At 35.2% G+C, this 14,120-nt stretch overlaps 3 protein-coding genes across 3 annotated transcripts; all 3 read left to right on the plus strand.

Moving 5' to 3' along the window:
- On the plus strand, nucleotides 1–2,683 carry LOC132162191 (3,9-dihydroxypterocarpan 6A-monooxygenase-like). Its single transcript, XM_059572457.2, has 2 exons — nucleotides 1–933; nucleotides 2,021–2,683. The coding sequence occupies exons 1-2, from the start codon at nucleotides 1–3 to the stop codon at nucleotides 2,681–2,683; spliced, it is 1,596 nt and encodes a 531-aa protein (XP_059428440.2).
- Nucleotides 2,684–4,104: 1,421 nt separating this feature from the next.
- Nucleotides 4,105–7,201, plus strand: CYP712A2 (cytochrome P450, family 712, subfamily A, polypeptide 2). Its single transcript, XM_059606244.2, has 2 exons — nucleotides 4,105–5,096; nucleotides 6,557–7,201. Exons 1-2 carry the CDS (start codon nucleotides 4,185–4,187, stop codon nucleotides 7,199–7,201), a joined length of 1,557 nt encoding a protein of 518 aa, XP_059462227.2. The 5' UTR covers nucleotides 4,105–4,184.
- Nucleotides 7,202–11,141: 3,940 nt separating this feature from the next.
- Nucleotides 11,142–13,490, plus strand: CYP93D1 (cytochrome P450, family 93, subfamily D, polypeptide 1). The gene is given in 2 exon segments (XM_059572918.2): nucleotides 11,142–12,047; nucleotides 12,846–13,490. Coding segments are annotated over 2 exon segments (1,551 nt in total).
- The last annotated feature ends 630 nt before the right edge of the window (nucleotides 13,491–14,120 follow it).

Consider the following 14,120-nt stretch of genomic DNA (forward strand, 5'->3'; position numbering starts at 1 on the left):
ATGGCCCCCCTTATCACCTCTAATTTTGTGGATTACTGCTTCTTGTTTTTCATTTGGATTGTCTCAAATCTCATGGTGCGTTTCTTGATCAAAACATGCACCAATTCTCGAGCCACAGCTCGTAACCCACCGAGCCCACTCGCTCTGCCGATTATCGGTCACCTCCATCTTCTAAGCCATTCGTTGCCAAAGTCATTGCAAAACTTAGCTCGACGCCACGGCCCCCTCATGCAGATACGTTTTGGCGCGACAACTTTCATCATCGCTTCCAACGCCGCCGTCGCAAGAGAAATGTTGAAAACCCATGACGTTGATTTTGCTTCCAGATTTGAATTTGGCCCCTCCAACTATAATATTTACAGTGGGGCCGGTTTTGTTACCTGCGCTAACAGCAGCTATTGGCGGTTCATGAAGAAGCTGTGCATGACAAAGCTTTTCGCGGGGCCCCAGTTGGACCGTTTCAACAGCATCCGAGTGGAAGAGGTTGAGAAGCTGTTGAAATCGCTGCTGAAGAGCTCCGGAGAAGGAGAGGCGTGCGATTTGGAGGCGGAGTTGACGACCTTGACGAACAATTTGATGTGCAGAATGGCTCTGAGCAAGAGGTGTTCGGCCGACGACGCCACGGAAGCCAAGGAAATCAGAAAGTTGGTCGTGGAAATCATGCAGCTAGCGGCGAAAATAGGTGTGAATGACGTGTTTGGTCCTTTAAGGAAGTTTGACCTCTTCGGACATGGGAAAAGGCTCGTGGAGGGTCTCTGGCGGTACGATCGGTTTTTCGAGCAGATCATGAAGGAGTACGAGGACAACATGGGAGGCGGCGCCGCCGGGCATGGGAAAGAAGCGGCAGATCTGATGACTATCGTGTTGGAGACTTATAATGACACGAATGCAGAAGTGAAGATAACAAGAAATCAGATCAAGTTTTTCTTCATAGTAAGTACACAAAGTCAAATGCATTATATATACGCATATAACATTAACAGAGTTTTAATTTCCTGATATATATGTTGAAAAGTTTTTGATGGATCAATATATATTTTGATATTAATTTAGACTTTATCTATAAAGTTTTCTCTTTTTGTTTTGAAAATCTAGATTAATTATTTATGTAACAGGAGTTTTAATTTAGATGGATAGAAATTAAGACTGCATTGTTCAAAATGAAAAAACTTAAGGGGTAAAGCAGATCGATCTCTTTTTCCTTTTAATTTAAGGACCAAATTTTCAAAACAATCTTCCAAAAATATAGTTTTATTTGAGAAATAGTACCAAAATATTTATTGGTAAACTTAGAATATGAGATATCCTCATTTTCGTTAAATGTAGTTAGTTAGTCATGAAGGCTTTAGGTATAAAATAATTTTATGAAGTAACATGCATGTATTAGTAATTTAGTACTATTATTTAGTATACTTTTATATGACTGTTATATAATTAAGGTGATATGACATTACAGAAAATCAGCCTTAATTATAACAACGCTTATTTGTTAAAGCTTATATTAAAATACCATTTCTTGTTTTGTTACCAACACTTTTTTTTTTCTTCTTCTTTCGCATCTTACATAAGCATTGGGAAAAAATGCAGGTCATTTTTTTAGTAGTGGCCGTGAACATTAATCTTTGAGTCAATAAGGGCTTATAAAAAAGAAAAATCAATAACTAGCTACTTTATTGTTACGTCAACTTGTTGTATGTGAGTCGTATTACAGTGTATTAAATAATATTTTTCACTTGTATTATGTGATTGTAATGCTATGTATTCGACTCTCATTTTACTGAGTTGATGTGACAGTATTCATTAGCATCAACAATTTATTAAAAAGGGATAAAAATTCAAAGGCAAATAGATACGGTTAGATCAGTACGTAGTTCAATGAGATAGAAGTGAAATGAGAGTTGAGTATTTAGATTGTTGCTAACTATTACCTAAATTAGCATCAGTAATCAATAATCTTGCACCAAATAATAATCTAGCTTGTTGCTAATTATTACCTAAATTTTACCAAATAATGTGACAGGAACTATTTATGGCAAGCGTTGATACTTTATCGGCAGGAATACAATGGGCCATGGCCGAGATCATCAACCATCCCCAGGTCTTTAAGAAGCTTAGAGATGAGATTAACATGGCTGTGGGGTCAAGCAGGCTGGTCAAACAATCGGACGTCCCAAATCTTCCTTATTTGCAAGCGGTTGTGAAGGAATCACTAAGATTACATTCTCCAGCACCACTCATCTTCAGACAATCCACCAAAGACTGCAAGATCAACGGCTTTGATGTAACGGCCAAGACTAAAACGATGATCAATGCCTATGCCATCATGCGGGACCCGGAGTATTGGAATGACCCAGATGAGTTTATTCCGGAGAGATTTTTGGTCAACTCCGATGATAACCTCGGTCAACATCAGATGGAAATCAAGGGCCAGGATTTTCGTTACCTTCCATTTGGGGGCGGAAGGAGAGGATGCATTGGTGGAACGCATGCAGTACTTGTGACGCAAGTGACACTTGGAGCGTTGATCCAATGCTTTGACTGGAAAGTCAAAGATGGGGAGAAGATTGATATAAAGGGCGCATCAGGATTCGCTGGAGCAATGTCGCTTCCTCTTGTGTGTTATCCAATTACTCGTTTTGATCCATTTTCGGCAACCATGAAATTTCCTAGGAATGGAGCATAATTAATTTGTTCTAGTGTGCAATTTGCTCATAAAATAAATACTAATTATTAATAATATAAGGTGCTTTCTAGTGTGAGCACTAGCATTGGTTTATCCATTTGACATTTTTATTTAAAATTTAGATAGAACCCCTAAAATTGGAATACATTGGCTTATCTATTTGTTGGCTAAACTAACATTGAGATACAATACTAATCCATATTAGTACTGTAGCTCAATACAAATCTCGACCGCAAAGATCAATCGAATTTGTGAGCACTACTTCTGACCCATAATCCTAGTTTTCTTGGAGCTTACATTTGTTTGAGCTTCATGAGGCGTGGTCCTCAACCAATTGAGTTATTCCTTGAAACGAAGCTTACGTTAAATATATATTGAAGAAAATGAAAAAGAAAGCAGAAACATAAAGAGAGTTTAGGGCTACATTTTTACTATATTAAATTATATTAAACCATGTTACATAGCTAGAATACAATTCAATATAGTAAAGATCTAGCCTTAAAACTCTTTACTATATTGAGGAGATATATTAAACCATCTTTACTACATCTTATTTAATTATCTTAATTAATTAAAAAAAACTTAGATCCGTACAAGAAGTTTTGTATTTTTCTTCCCAGTCCGGTCGGGCCCAACTCTGGTTTGTTATGAGTTTCTCCCGTACTGTATCTTCTAATTGTCTCTGTCATATTATAGTATTTTTTTTTATAAGTAAAAATAAATAAATTAAAACCCCTAAGAAATACAATTACTTTTGGGCCTAGCTCTTGTAAGAACAAACTCACCCAAACAAAGACCTTGAACTACTACAAGTAGCTAGGAACGGATCAGGAGAGCTGGAGAGGCTATGGTCCCCGATTTTGAACTTAATTCCTATTAAAATATTTATATAAATAATGTATATATTATGCTTTGGTTCTGATAAGAAATTCTGATTCTGTCCCACTACAAACAAAAAGAAAAAAACAAATAGCTAAAGGATCTAATTAAGAGCTAAAAATATATATGAGGATAATTAAATCTCCAAGATCAAAAAAGCTAAATTATATCCTGAGTAAAGAGTTGAGAAAATGAATACATGCGTGATCAGTGACGTCGTATACGTTGTGGTCCAATTATGTGGGGTTCATTATATCTAATTAATAGAAAAAGAAATTATGTGATAAAACTTCTAAAAGAGAATAATACCAAAAAAAAAAAAAAAAAAAATGGAATTGCAAGAAGCTGACAAATAATGTAGCGATCGAACGAGACTATGATTAAAACTTATAATAATCATATAATACAAAGAATCAACCACATCGGTCCTTTTTTTTTTTTCATTATTTAGTAATAAAGTGGAGGATCATTATTTTCCATCTAAGTTAATTTAATAATAGTTTAATTTCCCATTAACACTATATATATACACACCAAAGGTTCCATTTATTTACGGGCTAAATAGCAAGAAAAATCCATTATTAATTTGTTTCTTCCGATCCATTTCCAATACTAGAAACCAATGGCCACCGCTTTTGATTTCGCCGACTACTGCTACGTTTTATTTGTCTGGATAATTGCAACTCTCTTGGTGAATTCTTTCATCGCCAACTTCCGCTCCAATTCTCGCCTCCACCCACCAAGCCCGCCCGCCCTACCCATCATCGGCCACCTTCATTTACTAAGTGCTAGACTCCCAACGTGCTTTGAAGCCCTAGCCAAGCGCTATGGCCCTCTCATGCAAATAAGATTTGGCTCGTCAACTTTCCTTGTTGTTTCCGACATATCCTTAGCGAAGGAAATCTTGAAGACCCATGATGTCGATTTTGCGTCCAAGTACGTGTTTGGTCCTCAACATCATTCGATATACAAAGACGATAGTTTCATAAATTGCCCATATGGCACGTATTGGCGGTTCATGAAGAAGCTATGCGTGACGAGGTTGTTTGCGGGCCCACAGATCGACCGGTTCATGCATATCCGAGAGCAGGAGACGCTGAAGCTATTGAAATCGCTTATAGATCGGTCTAGTAAAGGGGAAGAGAGTGATTTGAGTATGGAGCTGTCGGCGTTGACCAACAATCTGATTTGTAGGATGGCGATGGGGAAGAAATGGTCTGAAAATCCTAATCTGTCTTTGGAGATTAGGAATTTGGTTAGGGAGATTATGGGGCGTGGTGCAAAGTTGGGTTTTGCTGAAGTTTTTGGGCCTTTGAAGAGATTTGACATATATGGATATGGGAAGAAGCTTCGGGAGGCACTTTGGTCGTTTGATGGGGTTTTGGAGCAGATCATGAAGGACTATGAGAAAAATGAGATGAAGGGTAGTGGTGAAAATGAAGAGAGAGATGTGATGGACATATTGTTGGAGACTTACAGAGACGAGAATGCAGAGGTGAAGTTGACGAGAGAGCAAATCAAGTTTTTCTTCTTAGTAAGTTTTTTCTTCTTTGCTCATTTAAGTTATTCATGGAGGATTTGCTAATAAATTAATGGTAGCTCTTATAGATATAGTTAATTCATCACTAAGCTAAACCATATTTATCTTGTGCAATTTTTATGATTAGCTATTTGCTCAGGAAAGCAATTCCTACCTATAATGTTCAAGCTTCGAATTAATCTTCTTGAGCTGAGAAAAGCACACATGCACACACATAAACATACAAATTAAGGTAGAATTGCAACTAATTCAAGTACACTAAGTTCAAAGTTTTTTTTTTTTTTTTTTCATATTTATAGTACATGTAGATTGTTAACCTAAATATAATTTCTTAGTCGACAAGAAATTATAATTATTTGATGATCGAAACCATATGTTAGTGTCACATTCTATGAGTTAGGGCCTATTTGAGATTGCGTTTGAGGTGCTTAAAAGTGCGTTTAACATTCAAAAAGTCCGTTTGAATAAAAAAAAAAAAAAATCTCATTTGGTAAAAAAATTAAAAGCGCTTTTAAGGGTCCAAAAAGCTTAAAAATAGCTAAAACGCACTTTTGACAAAAACTTAAAAATGAAGTTTTTGCTAAAAAACTCTTTTTGACATAAAAACTTTATTTCTCAAACGCAATCCTAAACAAGCTCTTAAATTTTTTTCAATCATGAGCTTTTAGTACCTCGATCTAGATATGGAATTAATTTGCCATCATATACAAAGTTATCATAATACTTTTTTTTGACATGAGTTATCACAATACTAAGCTAGACCAAATTAAGCAAATTAACATTGGCAAGGCTAGCTCAATATATATAGCTAGCTCAATTAGGTAAACTCTTCATTGACCTAATTAAGCTCTTCATTAACCAAGCCCGACTTTAGTATTTCGTTTCTCCATTCCTTTTTGAAAGATTATTTTATGATTATTAATGCTACTCTTCGTATCTATTTATTATACTAGTTGACGTGATGTATTCTAAATAATATTTTATATCATTCACTTAAAAAAAAAAATGTCACTTAAAAAGATGATACTTCAAGTATGAATTGAGTGTCAAAAGTAGCATTAATTACTCTTTTAATTTATGATACACAAAATATTGCTATATTTGTTGATTGTATCGTCATTATTTTTACAATTGTTTGGAGGAAGAATCCGTTAATAAAAAGATAAAACTAATTTAGTGGATTAAATAACTATTAAAGCATTAAAAAAATTCTTTGTTGGTTTCTGCCCAAGATTATTACCATACAAATTGCGCGCTTCAATAATGTGATTTCTCTTTCATGGTTGTCAATGTTAATGTGATGTAATTGTCTACCCATGCCACACCAAAGGAGACTATATATAAATTCCTTTCCGTACGACACTGAAAGTTCAACAAATGATGATTTTGCATGCTTTTTACTAATTAAACAAAGTCTCTAAGCCATTGTCATTACATGCTATATTTATATATAGGAACTATTTTTGGCGGGCGTTGATACCACATCAGCAGCCATTCTGTGGGCCATGACAGAGCTCATCAACCATCCCCATGTGTCCAAGAAGCTAAGGGCTGAGATTGAATCAGTGGTGGGGTCCAGCAGGCTAGTCAAAGAATCGGACGTCCCAAACCTCCCCTACTTGCAAGCAGTCATTAAGGAAACCCTAAGAATCCACCCACCAGGGGCGTTGCTTCGAAGACAATGCAACCAAGATTGCAAGCTGGGTGGGTTTGATCTAAAGCAGGGAACCAAGATTTTGATCAACACTTACGCAATCATGCGGGACCCAAAAATATGGGATGAACCGGACAAGTACGAACCGGAGAGGTTCTTGAACAACAACAATTCAAGTGATGATCATCAGGCTTTTGAACAGATGGGAACCAAGGGCCAGGATTTCCGTTTCCTTCCATTTGGAAGCGGGAGAAGAGCTTGCATTGGCCAACCACATGCTTCAATAGTGCTGCACGCAACAATCGGATCCCTGATCCAATGTTTTGACTGGAAACTTAAAGATGTGGGGAAGATTGATGTACAAGTTGTGAAGGGATATGCAGGAGCGGTGGCACACTCTCTTGTGTGTTATCCTGTCACACATTTCGATCCATTTAAGGCATAATTGCTCCTTGAATTGAAAGCTAGCTCTTAATATATATATTGGTCTCATTGGTGCTAAAAGGTTAAGAATTAATCCTTGTAAAATAAGTGTGTTTCCCCTAGCATATACATCCATGAATACCGTAATTAAAGACATTTTGATGTGAATTAATTACGCTTATGTGTTTAAGGTTATGGGTTCCTTAACATTATCCATGTAATAGCTTTTTTTCTTTTTTTAATATTTCTTTGAATTATGGTTTTTTTTTTCTTTGAATAAGCTAGCTAGGTGCAGTACCGGGCGGGCATCCGTGATATTGGCCGGGGTGTGACGAGTTATGGGTACTTCAATTGTTTGATTTTCTAAATAAACAACAATTTGGATCTATGTTTGTGTTGATTATTGAATTATATATGAGGCAATGTTATGTTATGATAGTAATTCAGTGGTATTTATTTAGATGCTCAGGTTGCCACCTATTTGAAGTTATTAGATGACAATATATATATATATATAGCCAAATTTTCGATTCATCTTTCATAATAAAGGCATATAGTAGTGCTCAAAGTTATTTATAGTTAAATAATTTGGGGGCATTACAAGCCAAAGATTAGAATTTAGATCAGTTTTGTTTGAGGAAATTAAAATAGATTGTACGTTTAAGATTTAGATAAAGTGTTTGGATTTTCAAAGAAGGATAATCCTAACTGATGAGAATAATGTGTACATGATATGGGGTTGAGCGTGTTAGCAATGATTTAAGCGGAACAGGTACGTAAACAAATCACAAAGTGTAGTTAAAGTTTGTTGCATGAAGTATATATTAAATGAGTTTGCAAATTAATGAGAATAAAATTAAAAAAGACAATATTATTATTTCTAACGTGTTGCATGCATGTGAACCAAAATGCATTTTTAAGAAGTGTCGTAAGCAATGATGAATTGATTGAAGTATGTTGAGATATAAAGTACGTCACAAAACTAAGTATATATATGAAGTGTGTTTTGCTTTTGAAAGTATGCTACGTAAGAAATGTGTTATACGAGGTAATTAAGTTAAGCAAAAAGAGTTTATGGTTCCCTCGTGGGATATAAGTATAGGCGGGAACTGCATGCTGGCTTGGGGGACGGGCTATCATGTCTTCCCCGGCCAATTTGTTTGTTTCTTCAGATGCATGAAAATATTATAGAAAGAAATTATATGGCAGAGAAAGAAGATGGAGATAAGATCGATTGATGCAGCTCTCTTGTTATCTATCTTTTATGTTGTTTCAACCCTATATATGGACCACAGCGGAGGGCTCCTCGCATACATGCATGCATGCATCATGTCTTACGACTCTTACCTATCGAGATCATCTAATTAATTAATTTGTAGGCCAGACAAAAATTATAGCAATAAATCCCCATTGCACCCATGTCATCATCATCATGCAATCGAAAGGATTTTATGCAAAGAAATTCGACGCTTAAGAAAAGTCCGAAAGTTTTTTAACGAAGTTGTACTTTTTAAAGCATTAATAAATATTAGGTTAGATGTCCATTATATATATTACGTGGTTTCTTTACTTTGACGTCTATTAATTCGTTTTTATAACATTAGTTAACTAGCAATATAATGCCAATATATATAGTGCCTATATATCTATCGTGATTTTAATATATATATATATACATTAGGATGATAAAACTGCAATTGATTAAAAAATGCGGTCTAATTAACCAACAGTTTTGTGGTCCATACCATGAATTATTTGGATGGATTTTATCATGAATTATCTTTGTTATTATTATTACTATTTTTTTAATTTTGTTGATATGCGTGTCCGTACCAAGATATATATATATATAGACACACGCGCGCACACACTTAAACGTTGAGGAGACTTTGTCTTTCTACCCTCTAGGTCTTCCTTCTTATGTGTTGGAGTCCTATTTCGGGGTGAAATGGGCTTCTTTAATCTTTGATCTGTAATTTCAATTCTCAATTCCAATTTCATCAATCCGTTTCATTCATTCAATAATATGAACCCATTCATCTTCATCCAAACATCTTAGCCAAATTACATCCAAAAATTCACAAAATTATAGATTTTACAATAAATCCATTTTAGAATGATATAGTTAAAGGTGGTTGGTCAAGTGTGACAGGTTGTAATTCGTAAGGACAATGTATAAATGAGTGATAGTTGAGGGGATTAAGTGTAATTAACCGTTTTTTAAAAAAAAAAAAAATTTGTGACAATGAGAAAGATTGAGATAAGATGCAGCTGTACGTGTATATATATATATATATACCTTTGAGATTCTTTCAATCCTATATATATGGACCATTGCGGATGGCTGCTACCATCACCATTACCATCATCTCATTTATAGGCCAGACAACAACATAACATTCAATGTCGTCATCGTGTGTAGTAGAAAAGAGTTTTATGCATAGAAATTATACATTTGTACTTTTTAATGAATTAATTTGTACTTTTTAAACCCTAATAAATATTAGATTAGGCGTCCATTACTTTCTTTTGTTTTTATATATATATTTTTTTCCTCTGGGGTCTATTCGTTTTGATGACAACGATCAAATATATTATCTATTATGTTTTTATTTTATTAAAACCTAGAGATATATAGAGAGATAATAAAGAAGGAACAATTAAAATTTGTTTAATCGAAACTTATGCATAATTGTACGTTTGGGTTATTTAAGATGGGATGCCGTCAAATCCAAGCATATAAGAGAGGTACGTATTTGGCCGATCACATCTGAAAAATATTAAGGTGTATGCATGTGGTTTCCCTTAATTAGTAGATTTACATGTGTAAGAAATTACTTTACTTTATAAAATAAAATATAAAACATTTCACAAATATTGGAGGCACCGACTTAATTACTAGACTAATATTTTCATGGTAAGGAAGGAAAAAAAACAGGGACACGAATAAGAAGTTATTCAGTTCACCAAATATTTGAAGACCCATGTAATTAATAGAAGGAGATTTGTTAAAGTATTTTATTAAATAATTAAATTTATCACTTCTTATTAGCTTAAGATTTTGAGATGAATGGTAATTTAACAAGACTTTTGCAAAGTTGAAAAATAAGAAAAATGATACATAACTGATCATTTGCTATATAACAGCCAATCAAAGAGGATCGAGTAATTTTTAAGAAAAAAAATATAAAATTAGTCATTGTGGTTTACCTGAGTTACAATTAATTAGTTCAATGAGGTATCAAAATGAACTCAAAGCTTACTAAGGTATACCAAAAAAAAATTTAATCCTTACAGTCAAATTATGTCAATTAATTTAACAGATTTTGTTAGTATAATACTGACTTAAATAGGACAAGTATCACAATTTCATTAGGTCTAATGTTTCACACTATCAAAATATGTTAAGTCAGTGACCGAAATTTGATTATAGGGACTAACTTATTTTTTTGGCATACCTCAGGAATCTTTGAGTTCATGATACCACATGTAGTTAATTACTTGCAAATAAGGTAAACCACATAAACTGATTATACATTTTTCCTTAATTTTTATTCTCTTTCTTACAACGTATTTGATATTATAGAGCAAGAAAATACCTATATATTTTGATTTGAGATGACACGAAGTGTGAGATTAATGAAATAGAGGCAATGAATAGATGGAAGAAATTCACGACACTTTTTACTGCATACTATAATATCTGTCTCCTATATGTTGTGCATATATAATGTGTTTCATGACATAACACCATAATGCATGATTATTTATCCCCAAAACAAGAACACCTCATGCATGATGCAACTTAGCAAATTATTTTCGGTCCCCCCCACCCCCACAAAGTATTCTTAATTAAATACAAAAAAAAAAAAAAAATCATGAATATTTTCCTCTTTTATAGGCACCTCGCTTGAAACCATGGTCTCATGCACACTCACTATTTTCCAAACATTTATTTAATCATGCCTGATTTCCAAGACTATCTCATAATACTTCCCCTCATCTGGCTAGCCACCATCTTGGTCCGAACCTTCTTCATCAGTAGAACCAAAAAAGCTCGTCTTCCTCCTAGCCCCCGAGCCTTGCCGATCATCGGACACCTCCACCTCCTTAGCCGAATACCTCACCAATCTCTTCACAAACTCTCCAACCAACATGGACCGTTGATGTACTTGCTCTTCGGCTCCAAACCATGCGTTATTGTCTCCTCCCCGGAAATGGCTAGAGAGTGCCTCAAAACACACGAAACATGTTTCCTAAACCGCCCCAAAATGACCAACATAGACTACCTTACCTACGGCTCCGCTGATTTTGTCTTGTCACCTTATGGACCCTACTGGAAATTCATGAAAAAACTCTGCATGACCGAGCTTCTCGGCGGAAAAACACTTGACCAGCATATTTCGGTTAGGGCGGAGGAAATGAAGCGGTTCTTGAACCTATTACTCGACAAAGCCAATGCCGGTGAGGCGGTTGATGTCGGAGCGGAGCTTATAAGGTTGGCGAACAACATAATATCGAGGATGGCCCTACGAACGAGGTGTTCAGAGAAGGAAGATGAAGCTGGGAAGGTGGTGAAAGAGATGTGTGAGCTTGCTGGCAAAGCAAATGTGTCGGAAATGATTTGGTTTTGTAAGAATCTTGACTTGCAAGGATTTGGGAAAAGGCTTGAGGATGTTCGGGGTAGGTATGACAGGATGATGGAAAGGATAATGAAGGAACATGAAGAGGCGAGGAGGAAGGAGAAGAAGGAGATAGTTGATGGAGGTGATGGAATAAAAGATGTGCTTGATATTTTACTTGATATATACGAAGATGAAAGCTCAGAGATAAGAATGACCAGAGAAAACATCAAGGGATTTATTATGGTAATTATAAACTTTTCCTCTTACACGAACAGATAAACAAAATACAAACGCATTGATGTTTGTTTTGATCATAACTATAAAATTTATTTACATAATAAATTAGTAATAATAATAATGTTTTGATGCAGGACAAGAAATAAATATAATTAGGTCTTTTGGTTTTATTTAGGTTATTGGTATTTCATTTTTGGCTGAAGTGAATTAGGGTTAGGGTTTAATCAAATTAGTAATAATGCGTTTGACATAAAATCAGTGAAATTATAATTTGGGTTAGCCGGTTAGTGTTTAATAGGACTTAGTCATTGAGTCTATTTAAGTAAACTATTGTATTCTAATTAATATTATGGGGTTAGAATTGGTGAATATATAATTAAACAGATTTTGTTTGAGATGTGACTTCGATCTTTTTAGATTGTGTGACTCAATCCCTTTTTTATTTTCCCTTTCCTTTATTCTTCTTCCAAATTTCCTTTTTCCTACGGCTGTGTTAACGTTATTGAGTGAGACTCTGAATTAATTAAGGTGAAATTTTATCTTTATTTGTTTTGTTCTTCCATTATCCTAGGTTAGCGAAAATAGCGTTATATATATATATGTCACTCCTTAGATCAAGTTTGGATAGAAGAGTTTTCTAGTTTTACATGTGATATTCTACTTGTCAAGCAAGATGTTTCCTTCTGAATATTAACGAAAATCTCTGACATTCTTTCAAAAAGATCATGTTTATAATTAATAACCTTATTACTTGTGTTAAAATTAATTGATTAAGCTGAAACAATTGAATTGTGCATGATGTAGAATATGTTTGGAGCTGGGACAGACACATCGGCAGTGACAACAGAATGGGCAATTTCTGAGCTAATTAATCACCCACATGTGATGGCTAAAGCGAGGCAAGAGATTGATATGGTAATCGGAAAGAAGAGAATAGTAGAGGAATCGGATATAGCTAAACTCCCCTACATCCAAGCTATTGTGAAGGAAACACTCAGGCTTCACCCCACCGGCCCATTAATTGTAAGAGAGTGCACAGAAGACTGTGTGGTTGCTGGTTATGAAATTCCGGCTAAAACCCGGCTGTTTGTTAACGTGTGGGCTATTGGAAGGGACCCGAACCACTGGGAGAACCCGCTGGAGTTTTGGCCGGAGAGGTTTGTTGACGAGGAGGGGAGTGGAAAGAGCCAGTTGGATGTGAGGGGGCAACACTTCCATCTGCTGCCGTTTGGGAGTGGAAGAAGAAGCTGCCCTGGAGCAACGCTTGCGTTGCTAGTTGTTCAAACAACCCTAGCTTCTATGGTTCAGTGCTTTGAATGGAAGGTTGGGGATGGAGATGAGAGTAGTATTGTAGACATGGAAGAGGGGCCTGGAATCTCCCTTCCCAGGGCTCATCCTCTTGTTTGTGTCCCTGTGGCTAGGCTCACTCCATTTCCATGAATTAATTAATCTCATACGCGCGCGCGCACATATATATATATATATATATATGCTTTGAAAATCCCATTTTTGTGAATATTCCTAGGTCTAGGTGCCATAAGTACTATTTTAGTTTCTGTACGTCTTTTTTTTAAAAAAAAAAAAAAAAAAAAAATGAAGTATATATGATATGGTAAGTTTTAGAATTGCAACTTGCAAGAAATGTTGCATTATTATCTTATTTCAATTAGTACTATCCTCAAAGCTTACCTGGCTTCATTACTTCACCATAATATATCAGTGAAGTATTCTACCACTTTCTATTAAGTTATAGACAGATTACACAAATTAAAAAATAATAATAAAAAAAAAAAAAAAGGTCTTTAGCGACCACAAATTATTGCCGCTAAACTCTAGAAATTGTCGCTAATAAATTTATGACCATAAAATTGTAGCTGTTATAGTCTATATTGTTGCTAATAGCTACACAGCCCTCTCGAATCTTTGAGGGATCGGGATTCATTTACTTCAAAACATCACATGGACCGTCGGCACATCGGCCACCAGTTGCTTTGATCCTTTAGTTCGTTCTTTTGCAGCTTGATGTGTCATCGAACATCGCAATACTTCTTAGAAGGTGTGCCACGTCACTCTTCAGAA

Source organism: Corylus avellana, chromosome 10 (assembly GCF_965113065.1).
Source record: "Corylus avellana chromosome 10, dhCorAvel1.hap1.2, whole genome shotgun sequence".
In the NCBI taxonomy this organism is placed as follows: Eukaryota; Viridiplantae; Streptophyta; class Magnoliopsida; order Fagales; family Betulaceae; genus Corylus; species Corylus avellana.